Here is a 13413-nt window from a genome sequence, read left to right on the forward strand (position 1 = left end):
CCATTTGTCATTGGCAAAAAGTCCAGTCTCAATGGGGGATAATTCTGAACCGAGATACCGAACGAATATTATTTTAATTGTCCCTCACTTGATCCCAGTATGCAATATTATAATCATTCCAAGGACTCTTCATTTCGAAATTACAGCTGATTCTGCCGCCTTTCGAACGAAGCTTGCGCGAATGTCAGGCGCCGATGCATTGAGGAATTCGTTGGGGAAGTGCAGGCCGGCATCTGCGGCCAGGGCTTTTAGGTCCTTCACGTTCTATGGAACAGAGTGTACGTGAACAAGTAGTCCATATGTATCACCGATTGATATCACCTTGAAGAGCGGTGCGACTTGTGCCACGAGGGCCTTGACCTTGTCGGGCTCGGCATCGGAATAGATGGTCGTGACGGCCTGAAGGACCTTCTCGATCGCAGCGGCCCGTTCCCTGGCCATGTCTTCTTGCAATCCCACGAGTTTCTTGCGCAGGTCGGAGCCATTGACTAGGTCTGCCGTTGGTGGGAACAGCGCCGTGGCATGGCGAATGAGAAACTTGATGTCGTTGAGTGCCTTGATCTCCAAGTAGATGGACTACGGATCATCGATGAGCACATTCCCCCGCATGTGCCACCATACCGACACCATGGGCTCCACCGACGAAGGGTCGATCCTGTCGAAGTAGATATTGCGGATCTTGAGCTCCAGTTCCGCCGCCAGCTTCTTCTTCTCGTTGTCTCGCTTGAGTTCCGTGAACGCGGCGCGGACTGACGTGGCCGTCGTCGGGTCCTGGGCTTTCGTTAAACTGGGCGGGAACAGGCGCTCAACATTGCGGATGAGGCTCTTCACGTCTTCCTCCGTCTACTTCATCGCATTAGGTCTACAGATATGATGCAAGATGACCTGGAACTCCTTGAGCACTCGCTTCATCACCGACTGGATCATAGCTTGGCCTTCGTTCGAGTCGGCGCTTTCCAAGTACGGCTACATGGCGTGACATGTTGAGTACATTGCATAGGACGAAGAGGAGGGACGTACGCCGTCTTTGAGTTTGTCGTACAGCTCCTGCTTTTGGCGCCGTCGGACGTCCTTTCGATGCAGATACGCCAGAGTTTTGGCGCAGACGTTGGCAGGGTCGGCGGTGGTGGCGGCTAAGAGCTTGGGATGCAGGGGGACTTCGTCCATGTCGAGGATGGCGAGGTGCGTCAGTCGGCCCATTTCGCAGGGGAGGTCTGTGAGCGCGGTGTGGTTGAGGTCGAGCACTTGGAGGTTTGCGCATTTGTAGATCGAAGTGGGGAGTGACGTGATGGGGTTGTCATTGAGCCAGAGCGAGTCGAGGGACGTGAGTTGGCCGATCGCATCCGGCAGCGTCTGGATCTGGTTGAAGCCGAGGTCGAGGCGGAAGAGCGCGGAGAAGTTGAGGCGGAAGAGGTCGGCGGGGACGCTGCGCAGTCTCTTCTGTGCCAGATGCAGGAGACCCGTGTACTTGGCTTCCTCGAGCTTCAAGTGGACGTTCATCGTCGTCATGTGAGCGAACCGTCGCGATATTTACAGTTACTAGTTGAAGCAAAACCTGCCATAAATAATATATTATCCATTCAGCAGGGTTTCAATCGCGCGCCATTTTCGAGCTTCTTGTGCGGTTTTCATGGTGGTGAAGTGCAGCAGCGCTTGCTGCGCCATCTCGGGACTCTGGAAGAGAAGGCTCTCCGTGGTGCTGGGGGATATGGACACATGCACGATGCTCGGTTCGCGGGTGTCTGCGTACGCTGTCGTGAGGTGCAGCGGGACCAGGCGCTGCACGTCCCCACGAGTCATGTCCCGACCGGGTCGGACGAGGACGAACGCGTCGACGTTGAGGAGGCAAAAGAGAAAGTCATCGGGGTTCGTCACGAGGTGACACGGCAGGAAACTGATCTCGTCCATGCCCACGGCGGTGTGGCTCTGGAACGCCTGCTTCAATGCAGCCGTTTCATGCTGCTGGTCTTCCAGAGCCGCGTCGGCAAGCGGTCTCCAAGCAGGTAGGAGGTGCGTGGTCGACATAAATACATGCAAACTTAGGTATTTCTCCACGACGTCGTTTTCGCCTTCGTCCTCGGCGTGGAAGGGTGAGAGATGCGACCACTCGACAGCTACAGGGGACGAAGGCGGCGCTGTCCGGCACTTGTCAAGCAGTTTATCCCACAATGCCAAGTGGTGTCCGTGCGTTTCACTCGAAGAGGAGGGAAGTAGCGACAACGCCCATGTTCGACGCAGGGTGTGCAATCGGGTCTCATGCGTGTGCGACAGGGGCGACTTCTGCGCCCATCTCGCTCCCGTCAGCTCTTCCAAGAGTTGCAGCGTCGCTATAACATGCACAAGCGACCGCGGCCGGGATTCCAGCTGCATAAGCATGGCATCCACGCACTCGACATCGTACGCAGGCTCCAGCAAGTCTACACTCTCGTCTTCATCTGACGAGTCATCTTCTTCCGACGGCGCTGTGGGACGTGGTGGACATGCGACGACGTTATGAGCTGGTTTGAGGCGGCAGTCCTGCAGCAACGCCCTGTCCACGTTCTTGTTGGACGCCATGGCATGCAGCACGGCCGTGGCCCCGAGGCAGAGGCGCGAGTCACTCGACTGGAGCAGCGCCAGAAGCGACTGCCGGTGGACGTTGCCCGAATCAACCAACGGCAGGCGCAGCACGTCACTTGGAGGCCATTCGCCCGTGGGGAACCGGGTCTCGAGGTAACACGTCGCAGAGCACGGTGTCGCAGAGCTCGGGGTCGTGTCGTGATTGGCTGGCGGGGGGGGGTGGGGCTTGAACGTGGCTACGGGAAGCTTGGGCAGGACGAAGCGCGGGGACAGGGGGCTCTCGGCAGAATGGGATGGTTGCGGAATGGAGCATGTCGGCGGCGGCACTTGACGGGGACTGACTTGGCCTGATGGAAGAGCATGTCAACATGTATAAGACGAGGAGGGGTACGATACTACCCAGGGAGGACTCGTGCGAGCGGGACGATTGGCGCCCGCCGGTGCCCAGGGCGGCCGACATGTACGTCGATTCGTGCGCATCGGGATGGCAGAGCCTACGACCAACACTCTTAGTGGTCGAGAGTGTTTGTGAGGGGGTGGTGTACATGAAGGTGGCGGCGTTGAGCAGCGGCGAGTGCGACATGCACTGGAAGACCTGCACGAGTAAGAACAGCGCCAATAGAGTCGAGATGCGCTGGCCGTTCGGGTGGCAGTTGGGCACGAGACTGCGGGCGACGAACCCCTTGAGGTACGACTCGAACACCCACTCGCCCAGCTGGAAGCTCAGGTCCGGGAGCGGCACGTCCAGGATGTCCTGCAGGTAGTACCAGTGGTCGATCGTCGCGTCTACCACGTAATGCAGCTTGTGCTCGTTCGCTGGAAACGTCTGCTGTTGAGTCGTGTTGAGTAGACCCTGCATCTTGAGTGCGAGCACCTGACCCTGGTCGACCAGCTCCATGAAGTACGGCATGTTCTGGCGGTGCGTGAGGAAGCGCCGCATGCGGTCGTCCGGGACGCGCAGAACGTTGAGCAGCACCGTCTTGACGGCGATCTGGACCTGGATCTCGGGACATGTGCGGAACTTGAGCGCTTCGAGGTACAGCGGGAACGTCCGCGTGGCCGCGTTGAAGAAGAATTGAACCGTGTCGACGTTCAGTCGGATACTCAGGGCTTTGAGGAAGGTCACGTACCAGTCCCTGACGTCTTCTTGGTCGAGCTGGAAGTGGCGGCACGTCATGAGCCGATTGATGTAGTTGTTCGACAGAATGTAATACAGCGACGTGGCGGTCGTGATGTTCTGCACGAGGAGACTCAGGGTTTGCAGCAGCTGCACTTGGACGCGATGAGGCGGCGCGGCTTCGCCGATTTGGACGAACAGCGCCAGCATGTTCTTCTCACAAAAGTACTCGAAGAAGAACTGCTGCGCCGAATGCTGGTCGCTGTAGATGAGGAATTCGCTCGACACGCGCAGCAGTTCCACGAGGGAGGACTCGCTCAGGTCGCGGTGCCGCAGCAGCTGCATGTGCACACTCTTCAGTCCGTCGAAGCTGTAGTTGGTGGGCGCCGCTACCTTCTTGAACCATGTGAACATCCTACTCAGGTCCAAGGAGCGTCGCCTTCGATGACTCCCTCCAGAGTGTAATAATCGTTACACGTTCATTATTTGGTGTTTTAAACGCAGAATACCAAGGACCTATAGTTATGCCTTGTTTACTGGTCATCAGTTTATAAACCAATCAAAACGAAGTACGCCCTCTCGTCTGGATTTAAAATGAATATAAAATGTTTACCGCGAGAGAAAAAAACTAGTTTTCTTGACGCAGTGAAATTCCGTTATGTCGAGCAAAGTCTCAAACTTTGTACTTGCCGATGATCTTTCGGACTTCGGCACACAGGCACGGCGGTGGTGCTGCCTCAAGAGGACCCTGGCTGGCGCAGGCCGAGCAGACTGCGTGATTGGACGCACACCAATTGTCCATGCACACGATACACTCCTTCACTTCACGAGGCGGATATGTCGAAGGACGCTGGAACTCGTGGCACAATGAAAGGTCAGTCCCCTCTTCAGATGGTTGCTTGGAATGTGCTACGTAAGCACATATGTGGACCCGTGAAAGAAGGGCGGGCGACGTCAACGAAGTGCGGAGAAGCTGCACTCGCCCAAACAATCAACTCGACTGAATATACTTCGACACCCATCGATTCACGAACGAGTCCTGAAGCATTCCGCTGTGGACGACGGCATGATACTAGAGTTATAAGAACACACATGCGTTATTAGGACTTTGAGTCTTGACGAGATGAATGGCCGTAACAAAGATCAAATGTCGCCCAACCCTAACGAGCCACATCCTACTTGGCATGGCTGGTGTGGACGGAGAGAGTTTGAGCAGGAACTTGACGACATCGACGTGATGGTTCGCGCAGCTAAACGGAGGATGGACAACCCCATCACATTCACGGCATTCACGGACGCCCCCTTTGACACGAGAAGCCGAACGCAGTCGAGGTACGCGCTCGCCCACGCAGCCAGAAGCGGTGTGTCGAGGAGCTCCAGCGCGCTTGCTTCACTGCCCACATGCTCTTTCAGTACTGACAAAGCGTCGTACTTGGCGGCGAAGAATCCAACTTGACGTGGCTCCCATGCCTGCAACGGGTGTTGGAAGCGCCCCACCGCCTTGACGCTCAGTTTGGCGAACTTGTTCACCGCGTTGGATTCCTTGCGGATGATCAGCGATTCATGTCACCGCGATATCATCGCGGAGCTTATCCAGCTTGGTCTCCTTATTCCGGATCTTCATCTGGACATCCTCCAGCTTCTTCTGTCAACCAGTTCTGCAAATGTCGCCCGACGTTCCCATTTAAGCCAATTGAAAGCTGTGAGAAATATTGTTCACGATTTTATTCTAGCCAATCACAGCCCTCTGTAAAATATTCATGGCGTGCTGGCCTACTTGAACACTGCCGCGATGACCACCGTGCCGGTCCAAATGTGCTGCAGATCGCAAATGTACGACCCGGGGGACAGTCCACGGAGTAGTTCGTAGCCGTCGGGGGGGTTTCGGAGGCAGTCTATCAACGGCCCAAGAGCGACTCGCGGGTCCCGCATCTTCTCCAGCACTAGCCTTTCGGCAATCGGGCCAGGGATCGCCATAGGTCCATCGGCCATGTCGTCCAGTGTCAGCGACGCACAATGATACACAACGGAGTTGGCTTCCCACGTAATATGGACGCCAACCTCTGGCGACGGACACAGGTGGTACTCGGGGCTTGGACGGAAGGAGGCGCAAACTAGCATCGTTCCTCCGTCGTACCTTGTGAGCCACGCTTCGTACTCGTCCCATGCAGGGTCTCCGTGCCGAACTTCCACCAGACTCAGATCTCCTTCGGCCAAACTCGACGTCGTCGCACCGACGGCCGCCATTCTGTCCACGACCTCCTTGGGCACCTCTCCCCGTTGTCTCTCGTCGTCATCGGTCCTCGCAACGGCGTCCGACTGGATTGGCGGCACCCACATGTCTAGAATAACGTCGTATACTGGTGCCAGTTCAAGTCCGGATACAAGTTCGGGCCAACGGTCTTACTTATTCGTACGACGACAATTTGATCGAATTATAAACTGATAGTATTTCCAATGATATCTACAGCATATATCTATGCACTGCGATACAGTGTCTGCGATACAGTGTCACAGGAATCGTCAGCACCGAAACATGCGGATGATTTCACGGACGGGACCCCGACAGACGGGACAGGACGCGGGCGGGTGCGCGAGGAGGCAGCGGGCGCAGGCCATGCACACGGCGTGGTGGCCGCAGGGCACGCACACTCCTTCCTGGGGTCCGTCGAAGCACACGACGCACTCGTGGGCGTCCGGCGCCGACGCCGGCGGAAGCATGGAAAAGTCTGGGGCGGACGGCGACAGTTTGACGGCAAATTCATGCGCTTCCTCGACGACTGGAGCGGGGGTCGCATGTTCGAGGCTGGCCGCCCTTGTCGCAGGCAACGGGGCCATCTACTGTATCGCATGAATAATGTAAGCGTAGACAGCGTCGACAGCACCGCGAGGGATTTGGCCAGCGGAAGGGCGGCGGGCGATGGCGGGAAGAGGTCCTCGAACGGCACTTCGTCCGCGACTGGGATCGAGCCATGCTCGACACTCGAAGACAGCGGGGCCATCTACAGTATCGCAGGCATATATTTCAACCCTAGACAGTGTCGCACATGTATACCCCCGACGCATCGATGAACGCATGCTCGAAGAACTGCATCCACGTCGTAAAGGCCTCCTCGCTCAGCGCGGCGAACTCAAACGTAGCTGCCGCCTGCTTGGAAGGGAATATTTCGACGCCAGTGAACGAGAATGTGTGCGGCTTGTTGTTGAGGCTGCGCTTGGGGATGGGCCACGTGACGGGGTCGCCCATGCGATACACCGCCACCCACCTGCGACACTGTGAAATCAGATCAAGTTATGGAGGTGCGACACTGCGAAATCAGATCAAGTTAGGGAGGTGCGACACTGCGAAATCAGATCAAGTTAGGGAGGTGTACACGGGAACGGCTGGACACGCGTTGGGGGCTGGGGTCTCGTACGCGACGAACTCGAGCTCTGGGGACGTGGCGCTCGTGCGGAGGACGGCCATGTACCTATGCACATATATGTCATTCATTCCTTTATGGGATCATGCACCGTTGATGCCAAGAATGCGCCTTGAACCCGACGTTCTCGAGCACGAGTCGGTTGAGCAGCGTGCCGCGAAGACTCTCAAACAGCCAGCCGTGGATAACCGCACATCTCTACCGTAGAACTCCATTAGTCCCTCGAGATCGGATTGAATGCGAGGAGTGTACGTACGGCGTCCAGGGCGCGGCTGCACTTGGCGTAGCGGCCGTACTTGTCTCCGAACAGACTCGCACCTTTGCGCACCACGTGGATTGCTAGCAGTCCCGATGTGCTTCGAATGTATGGATCCACGCGAGGTAGAGATGTGAGGAAGGACACGACGTCCGCTTGCTGCTGCTCCGCCGCACACAGCAGGGGTGTGAACCCGAAGGAGTTGGTCGCATTCACGTCGGCGTCTGATTGCGTGAGAAACTGCACGCAGTCCAGGTGTCCAAAGTACGCTGCGACGTGGAGGGCCGTGCCGGACGACGACGCATCTCGATACTCCAGCGCGCCAGGGGTGTGGATATGCGCCTGGAGGAGAGAAAGGAGACCGAACTTTGCTGCATGCCACGCCACTTGGTCAGCTGGAAACAGTTCCAGGGGGTTCTGAATCTTCTTGAGCATGTCTGCACGCAAGTTGGAGATCTTGGTGTTGATGGACGCTTCCTTGGCCTGCCAATGCCGCAGCTTGCCATCGTTGTGTTCGGACAAGACCTGTCTCCACTGCGCCTTGTCGCGCTTCTTGGCGAGCACGAGTGCCTTCAGATGGAGCTTCTCCACCTTGTGGGTACGCTTGTTCCGCGCCTTCTCCGGCAAGCTCATCCTGTCGTCGAAATTAGAAGTGTCCAACGTTAGCGAATGCGCTTGTCTCCAACGACCGACATTCTGCGTTTGATTGAAAGTATTGTGCTTTCGTGTTGTGGCGTTGGAATTTAAATCGATTTGATTGGCTACTTTAGATGAGCTCAAAATTATTAGCCAATCAAAACCTTCTCAATGAAATTCAACAACCAATCAGATCGATGGTGGATCGGTTTGGTCGGCGCACGATTCGATTACACCCCCTCCCCAAATTATAATAAATCGACAATCGTATTGTGCTTTTTACCCATTTGCCCATTGTTTTATCGCACTAATCAATGGATGACAAAATTAAAACCACACGTTAAACAACGCAAATATTAATAAATAAAGACAGGTTGTTATTTACTGGACCATCTCACTCGCAAAGTGGACGAGACCAACATGCAGCGCGATCGATTGAACGTCGCGTTCCCATCGTGTTGAATCTTGTTACGCTACGTCGTAAGAGTCCAAGTATGAGGCGAACGACGTCAACTTCAATGCCATAAACTTGGACAAGCACATCACATCTCCAACGCATGTCGATGCTGATCATTGTAAAACAAATTGAATACGATAAAACCGTGCATCTCCACCAATTCTTAGCCAATCAAAGCATCACGAATAGTTATAATTCAACGCGAACTGTAAAACTTGCATCCGTAAAATAGGACTACATCCGTAATTGTTTTTAAATTGTTGTTTAGCCAATAATCTTTCTTTATATAATTCTTTTTTGGTGGTCCTATTTTTTTGTATATTTTTTAAATAATGTTTTGTATTCAAAAGTTTTTTTTCGAGCTATTGCTAAATTTTTAAGAATTTTAAACTTGTTAATAGTTTTTCTTTTTTTATTATTCCAAAAAATATTTCTTAAAATAAAATCCATCTTTTTTGTTTAATTTGTTAATATTTAAATTAGAATGAATATTCTGATTATTTGTTAAAACAAATTTTATTACGAGATCTTAATTACTACGTAGTATTCATTAAAAGGAGCATCATGCGCATGTAATATCACATTTTTATGAGCATTTGTTTCACTTAAAAAAGTAAAGAAAATTAATCTAGTAGAATAAAAAGCTGTAAAACAAGCTCCTATAGTACCTAACCAATAAGCAAAAAGTCCTATTTCATTAAAACTTGCATAAGCTATTTCTAAAATAACATCTTTTGAATAAAAGCCTCGGCGAGTGCCGTAATTTTAGGATGAGTTTGTAAAACATGGTCTGGATTAGCCAAACAAGGTGTGAAAAGCCAATAATTACTGTGAAATCTGATAAATTGAAACCTAAGCCTTGGCCACATGTAGTTGCAGTTCCCGCCGGAACAAGGCCTTCTCCTCCACTTGCTGCTCCCTGAACACGTTGGCGCACTTGGCCAGCGCCGCCGCGGCGTCCCGTCGGGCCTCATGGAAGAATGTCAGCGCTCTGTCGTCTGTGAGCATGGAGCTCGATGACGACTTGAGCACCTCGACGGGAGTGCCGCCGGTCGCCGCCGCGCTCACCACGATGGAATGCTTGTCCAGGACTTTGCAAATCATGGCTCTGCACATCGCCCCACCAACCAACGGGTTGGTTGACACGCGGACTGGGCTAGTACTACTACTACTACTACCAGGACTACTACTCGAACCACCCGCAATGTAGATTTTCACGACGGCGCCAATCCCAAATCGCAGCGAGTCCACGGCATGCATGAATTCCTTGAAGGCGTACGGAGCGTCCGTCATGGTAGAGGGGGACCATACGTGGGTGGGGCCTTGGATGGGGGACGGCGGCGGCGGTCGGGTGCAGGGCGGGAGGCCGTCGGCTTGGTAGTCGCCGCCGACGGACGGTTCGCTCCGGCCGAGCCCGTGGTGCACTTCGTACGGGTCAGACAGCGGCGCCAGCGTTTGCTTCTTCATGTCGTACTTGTATCGGCACACGAACACGATCTCGTCCGCGTCGATGGGGTGCTGGTTCAGGCGCAGAATGTTCTGTCGGTCCCGTAGGTCCAGCTCGGACACGACCTGGCACTTCCCCAGCACATGCTCGAGGGCGTTCGTGTCCTTCTCCACGGACTGAAACACTTCGTTCTCCAACACCCCGCCGTCCACCACGTCCAGCGCCTCCTTGGCCACGTCTTCAGGACGAAAGTACCAGATCCCTGTGAACAACTTCGGACGAGAGTCGGCCGCCACGGGATTGCCGTCGCTGCTGTGGAGAGTGCTCACGAGCGCAACGTACTCCTCGTCGTTGTGAGAGACCAGCACGCAGTCGCCAACCTCGAGTTTGCCTTTGCGAATCTCCAAGTCAATGTCCAACTCGACGGTGGCAAGGGTGGCGCCGCTCCGGGTGGTGGTTGGTTTGGACCTCTTGGGACTTCGGTAAGAGTTCTCCATGTACAATTGAGCCTCGTCGTACGTGACCACATTGTTGCGGGCTTCCCGAGGCAACGCCGCCCGTCGGCCTGCAGCCGAGGCTGCGCTGCCGTCTTCCAGTTCCATGGGTTAGTAAACCTTCTTAACTTAATTACGAATGAAATTAGAGAGGATATATCTCTACAATATGTATATAGATAGATACTAGTAGATAAAAGAGACAATATTCTAAAACCTCTGGCATCTTATAAAAACTATGGCATCTTATAAATACTCAATTAGGCTTTGCCTGATTTAGTATTCGAATTAGGCAATTTCGATGAGTATGTCACAGCACTTTCATCATGAGCAGCGACCGCGAGCAGACACTGCAGACACTCTGTCGACTGGACAAGTCCATCGCAGAGTTAGAGAGGGTCCGAGACAGAATCTTGACCAAGAAGGATGCATACCCAGACAACAGCGACAAAGCTCTGCGGCAAACCAAGCAGCTCAACGTCGTAGTGTCCGACCTCCGCGCGCTTCAAGCCGAGAAGGCCGCGGCATTCAAAGCCGACGTCTTTGTCGACGAACAGGTACCGTATATGGCAGCCTTTCACGGCAATCTGTCTGCTCTCCAGATGTTTGTGTCGTCCATGAGTCCAGTCACGAGTCACTACCTCGAGCACTCGGATCGTATTACCGGCAACACCCCGCTGATGGCCGCATGTGCGCGGGGACACGTCGACTGCGCCAAGATCCTAGTGGCCGTCGGCGCCGACGTGGACGCGCGCAACCTCCGCGGCTCCACACCCCTCCATTGCGCCTGCGAGAACGGCCAGGTCGAGGTCGTCGCGTTTCTTCTGGACGTGCCGTACCTGAGTCCGTACTCCGTCGACCGCCGCAACCAGTCGGCCCTTCAGGTGGCGCGGAATGCATGTCTGGACAACGACGCATGGGCTCGCTTCAAGGAATGCGCGAGGCTTCTGGAAGAGGTCCACCTTATAACTGGCATTCTATCATGCATGAACCAGCGCTGTGACTTGTAGCGCTGCTGCATCTTTCGCGGATGGGTGTACGAAAGCTCCAGCCCCGTCGGTATGTCCAAGCTCTTTGGGTCATCTCCTTGGAAATTGCGGTAATATATATATATATATTATTAGAAATATTAACGAGTTCTCTACAATAACTATCAACGTGGTAGCTACGCCATCGTACTGCGGACAGCGCCGTCGTCGTCGCATGTCGAGATCGGGCTTTTCAACGCCAAAGTGCACGCGCGGTGTCCCCCCGTGCCCACGTACGTGTTTCATATCATCCCGTCCAATACACTAATATATACATATATAATATATATATATATCACACATATGTAATACAAATTTATACAATATATCTATATAATACATATATAATACATATGTATATTATATAATGTATATTATATAATATATTATAAATATATTTTATATCTTATAATATATGATATATATATTATTATATAAATTTATATAATATAAATCTATATTTATATATATATATAAAATGTAGATCCATCTTGGTGTATGCATTGGGCGCCCCGTGCCACCGCAGCGCGGGCCGGCACCGACGCCATTCCAAAGAGTTTTCGTTTACGTTTCCAGCCAAGCGGGATGGTTTCGGGGTGGCGTCCGTGGAATTTGCCGCCGCCAGCGCCGACGGGTTCACGGCATGGATGAACTTTTTCGACGTGTATTCGGTACAAACCAGTCGAGATGAGAAATATTTACTAAATTGTCCAAATGAGCATTTATTATCTATTGATGGCTCAATGATATATATTTATGTATTTGTCCACATGAATATATTATACAAGTGCACTTGTCGTTTTGTAGACGTTGGCGACGCTTGACGACGCGTTGCTGGTTCGCGACGAGGATGTCACTAATTCGGTCAGTTTTGAGTATATTCTTCGTTCTGAATAGTGACCACTCGTAGGACACTGGCGATGTCACACATGAAGAAGAACCTTCTAAGACAACCGCGGCGTGGGGGCCACCGCCGTCGCACCACCATGCCCCACCGTCCCCGTCGGCGCCGAAATTGGTCGACGAGTCGCTAGAGGCGTCGAGTCCGCCGGCCGATGCGCCGTCCGCTCCGTCCGTCGCTCTGTCTCCGTCTGCCCAGGTGGCATTCGAAGTCGGGCACGGCGGGTTTGCTGGGCTGGACGAAGGAGGCAAGAAGAACACGAGCAAAAAACTGACCATCGACCCCCCTGACCACCCCCCATCCCACCATCTGCAAAACGTCGTCGCAGCCCCTCCCCCCCCCCCAACCACCACCACCACCTCCAAAGAAGAAGAAGAAAAAGAAGCGCGGCGGGTGTGCATCTTGTGCTGCGACGGACCTCAGAACGCCGTGTGCGTGCCGTGTGGCCACAATGCCATATGCATGCAATGCGCCGAGAACGTTCTTGGCTCCACGTGCCCCGTGTGCCGCCAGCACATTCGCGAACTGGTCCGGATTTACAAAGGGTAACAATGTACGAGTCGTCAAATATCCATATACCACGTAGTGTGGTCGAATCGATGCGATACTGGAGCCGTCGGCAGAATCAAATGGCTATAATATTAACTCGTTATATTACTTATATTATGTTTTTAATAATATAATAAATAACTATTTTTATAAATAATTATTTATACTCCAATTTGAAAAAATAAATGATAATCCATAAGGCGAAAGCTTACTATGATGGGAAAATTGACTTGTTAATGGAATTCACAAGGTGAGCCACCTTGCTCCTTTTTAATATCCAATCAGAGTCCATCACACCTTGTTTCTTACACACGATTGGCTATAACACTGACAGAAGAGGTTACAATTTTGAACTTTGACTTTTGTACTCTGGAGTAGAGCTTTGTGTGATGCTGTTCCAGAGACTTGTGCACTGATGAGTGCACTCCGACTATGTCCAATGTGGTTCTCCCCTTACAGCTAACATTATGTTGTGCGCTCGGTTGGGTCGCAATGTCGTGGTGGCTCTAGTGGGCCAACGCGGTGGCGCAAGAGGTCTTGGTAGCAC

At 53.0% G+C, this 13413-nt stretch overlaps 7 protein-coding genes across 8 annotated transcripts; 2 read left to right on the forward strand and 5 right to left on the reverse strand.

Moving 5' to 3' along the window:
• Window positions 1-94: 94 nt before the first annotated feature.
• H257_15422 lies at window positions 95-1526 on the reverse strand. 2 transcript variants are annotated; one of them, XM_009843534.1, is made up of 5 exons: window positions 1021-1526; window positions 886-966; window positions 622-843; window positions 322-576; window positions 95-264 (listed from the first exon to the last, which is right to left on the reverse strand). In XM_009843534.1, exons 1-5 carry the CDS (start codon window positions 1507-1509, stop codon window positions 130-132), a joined length of 1182 nt encoding a protein of 393 aa, XP_009841836.1. In that variant the 5' UTR covers window positions 1510-1526; the 3' UTR covers window positions 95-129. The 2 variants fall into 2 exon arrangements, with proteins under 2 accessions (XP_009841836.1, XP_009841837.1); XM_009843535.1 differs by having other exon boundaries at window positions 322-843.
• A 13-nt stretch (window positions 1527-1539) lies between these two features.
• On the reverse strand, window positions 1540-4157 carry H257_15423 (hypothetical protein). The gene is made up of 3 exons (XM_009843536.1): window positions 3105-4157; window positions 2959-3053; window positions 1540-2906 (listed from the first exon to the last, which is right to left on the reverse strand). The coding sequence occupies exons 1-3, from the start codon at window positions 4088-4090 to the stop codon at window positions 1573-1575; spliced, it is 2415 nt and encodes an 804-aa protein (XP_009841838.1). The 5' UTR covers window positions 4091-4157; the 3' UTR covers window positions 1540-1572.
• Window positions 4158-4354: 197 nt separating this feature from the next.
• H257_15424 (hypothetical protein) lies at window positions 4355-5177 on the forward strand. The gene has a single exon (XM_009843537.1). It carries the CDS (start codon window positions 4800-4802, stop codon window positions 5130-5132), a length of 333 nt encoding a protein of 110 aa, XP_009841839.1. The 5' UTR covers window positions 4355-4799; the 3' UTR covers window positions 5133-5177.
• A 203-nt stretch (window positions 5178-5380) lies between these two features.
• H257_15425 (hypothetical protein) lies at window positions 5381-6016 on the reverse strand (the record flags this gene model as incomplete). Its single annotated transcript, XM_009843538.1, has 1 exon — window positions 5381-6016. The coding sequence occupies one exon, from the start codon at window positions 6014-6016 to the stop codon at window positions 5450-5452; it is 567 nt and encodes a 188-aa protein (XP_009841840.1). The 3' UTR covers window positions 5381-5449.
• Window positions 6017-6199: 183 nt separating this feature from the next.
• H257_15426 (hypothetical protein) lies at window positions 6200-7987 on the reverse strand (the record flags this gene model as incomplete). Its single annotated transcript, XM_009843539.1, has 6 exons — window positions 6200-6514; window positions 6562-6678; window positions 6732-6942; window positions 7051-7146; window positions 7190-7296; window positions 7355-7987. The coding sequence occupies 6 exons, from the start codon at window positions 7985-7987 to the stop codon at window positions 6200-6202; spliced, it is 1479 nt and encodes a 492-aa protein (XP_009841841.1).
• Window positions 7988-9237: 1250 nt separating this feature from the next.
• Window positions 9238-10514, reverse strand: H257_15427 (hypothetical protein). Its single transcript, XM_009843540.1, has one exon. The coding sequence runs from the start codon at window positions 10494-10496 to the stop codon at window positions 9300-9302; it is 1197 nt and encodes a 398-aa protein (XP_009841842.1). The 5' UTR covers window positions 10497-10514; the 3' UTR covers window positions 9238-9299.
• A 170-nt stretch (window positions 10515-10684) lies between these two features.
• On the forward strand, window positions 10685-12969 carry H257_15428 (hypothetical protein). The gene is made up of 6 exons (XM_009843541.1): window positions 10685-11344; window positions 11399-11487; window positions 11554-11649; window positions 11901-12087; window positions 12224-12280; window positions 12327-12969. Exons 1-6 carry the CDS (start codon window positions 10715-10717, stop codon window positions 12864-12866), a joined length of 1599 nt encoding a protein of 532 aa, XP_009841843.1. The 5' UTR covers window positions 10685-10714; the 3' UTR covers window positions 12867-12969.
• Window positions 12970-13413: the final 444 nt, after the last annotated feature.

The sequence above is a fragment of the Aphanomyces astaci genome (genome assembly GCF_000520075.1).
Source record: "Aphanomyces astaci strain APO3 unplaced genomic scaffold supercont1.70, whole genome shotgun sequence".
Taxonomy (NCBI): domain Eukaryota; phylum Oomycota; class Saprolegniomycetes; order Saprolegniales; family Verrucalvaceae; genus Aphanomyces; species Aphanomyces astaci.

What these genes read in the sequence shown, in the direction of transcription:
- H257_15422 (XM_009843534.1), bottom strand. Translation starts at nt 1,509, where the DNA reads ATGACGACGATGAACGTCCACTTGAAGCTCGAGGAAGCCAAGTACACG. An exon ending in CGGTGGAGCCCATGGTGTCG is followed by an intron (nt 577 to 621) that starts GTATGGTGGCAC and finishes GATGATCCGTAG; the next exon opens with TCCATCTACTTGGAGATCAA. An exon ending in AAGTCGCACCGCTCTTCAAG is followed by an intron (nt 265 to 321) that starts GTGATATCAATC and finishes TCTGTTCCATAG; the next exon opens with AACGTGAAGGACCTAAAAGC.
- H257_15423 (XM_009843536.1), bottom strand. Translation starts at nt 4,090, where the DNA reads ATGTTCACATGGTTCAAGAAGGTAGCGGCGCCCACCAACTACAGCTTC. An exon ending in CTCAACGCCGCCACCTTCAT is followed by an intron (nt 3,054 to 3,104) that starts GTACACCACCCC and finishes TGTTGGTCGTAG; the next exon opens with GCTCTGCCATCCCGATGCGC. An exon ending in CTCGCACGAGTCCTCCCTGG is followed by an intron (nt 2,907 to 2,958) that starts GTAGTATCGTAC and finishes CTCTTCCATCAG; the next exon opens with GCCAAGTCAGTCCCCGTCAA.
- H257_15424 (XM_009843537.1), top strand. Translation starts at nt 4,800, where the DNA reads ATGAATGGCCGTAACAAAGATCAAATGTCGCCCAACCCTAACGAGCCA.
- H257_15427 (XM_009843540.1), bottom strand. Translation starts at nt 10,496, where the DNA reads ATGGAACTGGAAGACGGCAGCGCAGCCTCGGCTGCAGGCCGACGGGCG.
- H257_15428 (XM_009843541.1), top strand. Translation starts at nt 10,715, where the DNA reads ATGAGCAGCGACCGCGAGCAGACACTGCAGACACTCTGTCGACTGGAC. An exon ending in TCATCTCCTTGGAAATTGCG is followed by an intron (nt 11,488 to 11,553) that starts GTAATATATATA and finishes TCAACGTGGTAG; the next exon opens with CTACGCCATCGTACTGCGGA. An exon ending in ACTTTTTCGACGTGTATTCG is followed by an intron (nt 12,088 to 12,223) that starts GTACAAACCAGT and finishes GTCGTTTTGTAG; the next exon opens with ACGTTGGCGACGCTTGACGA.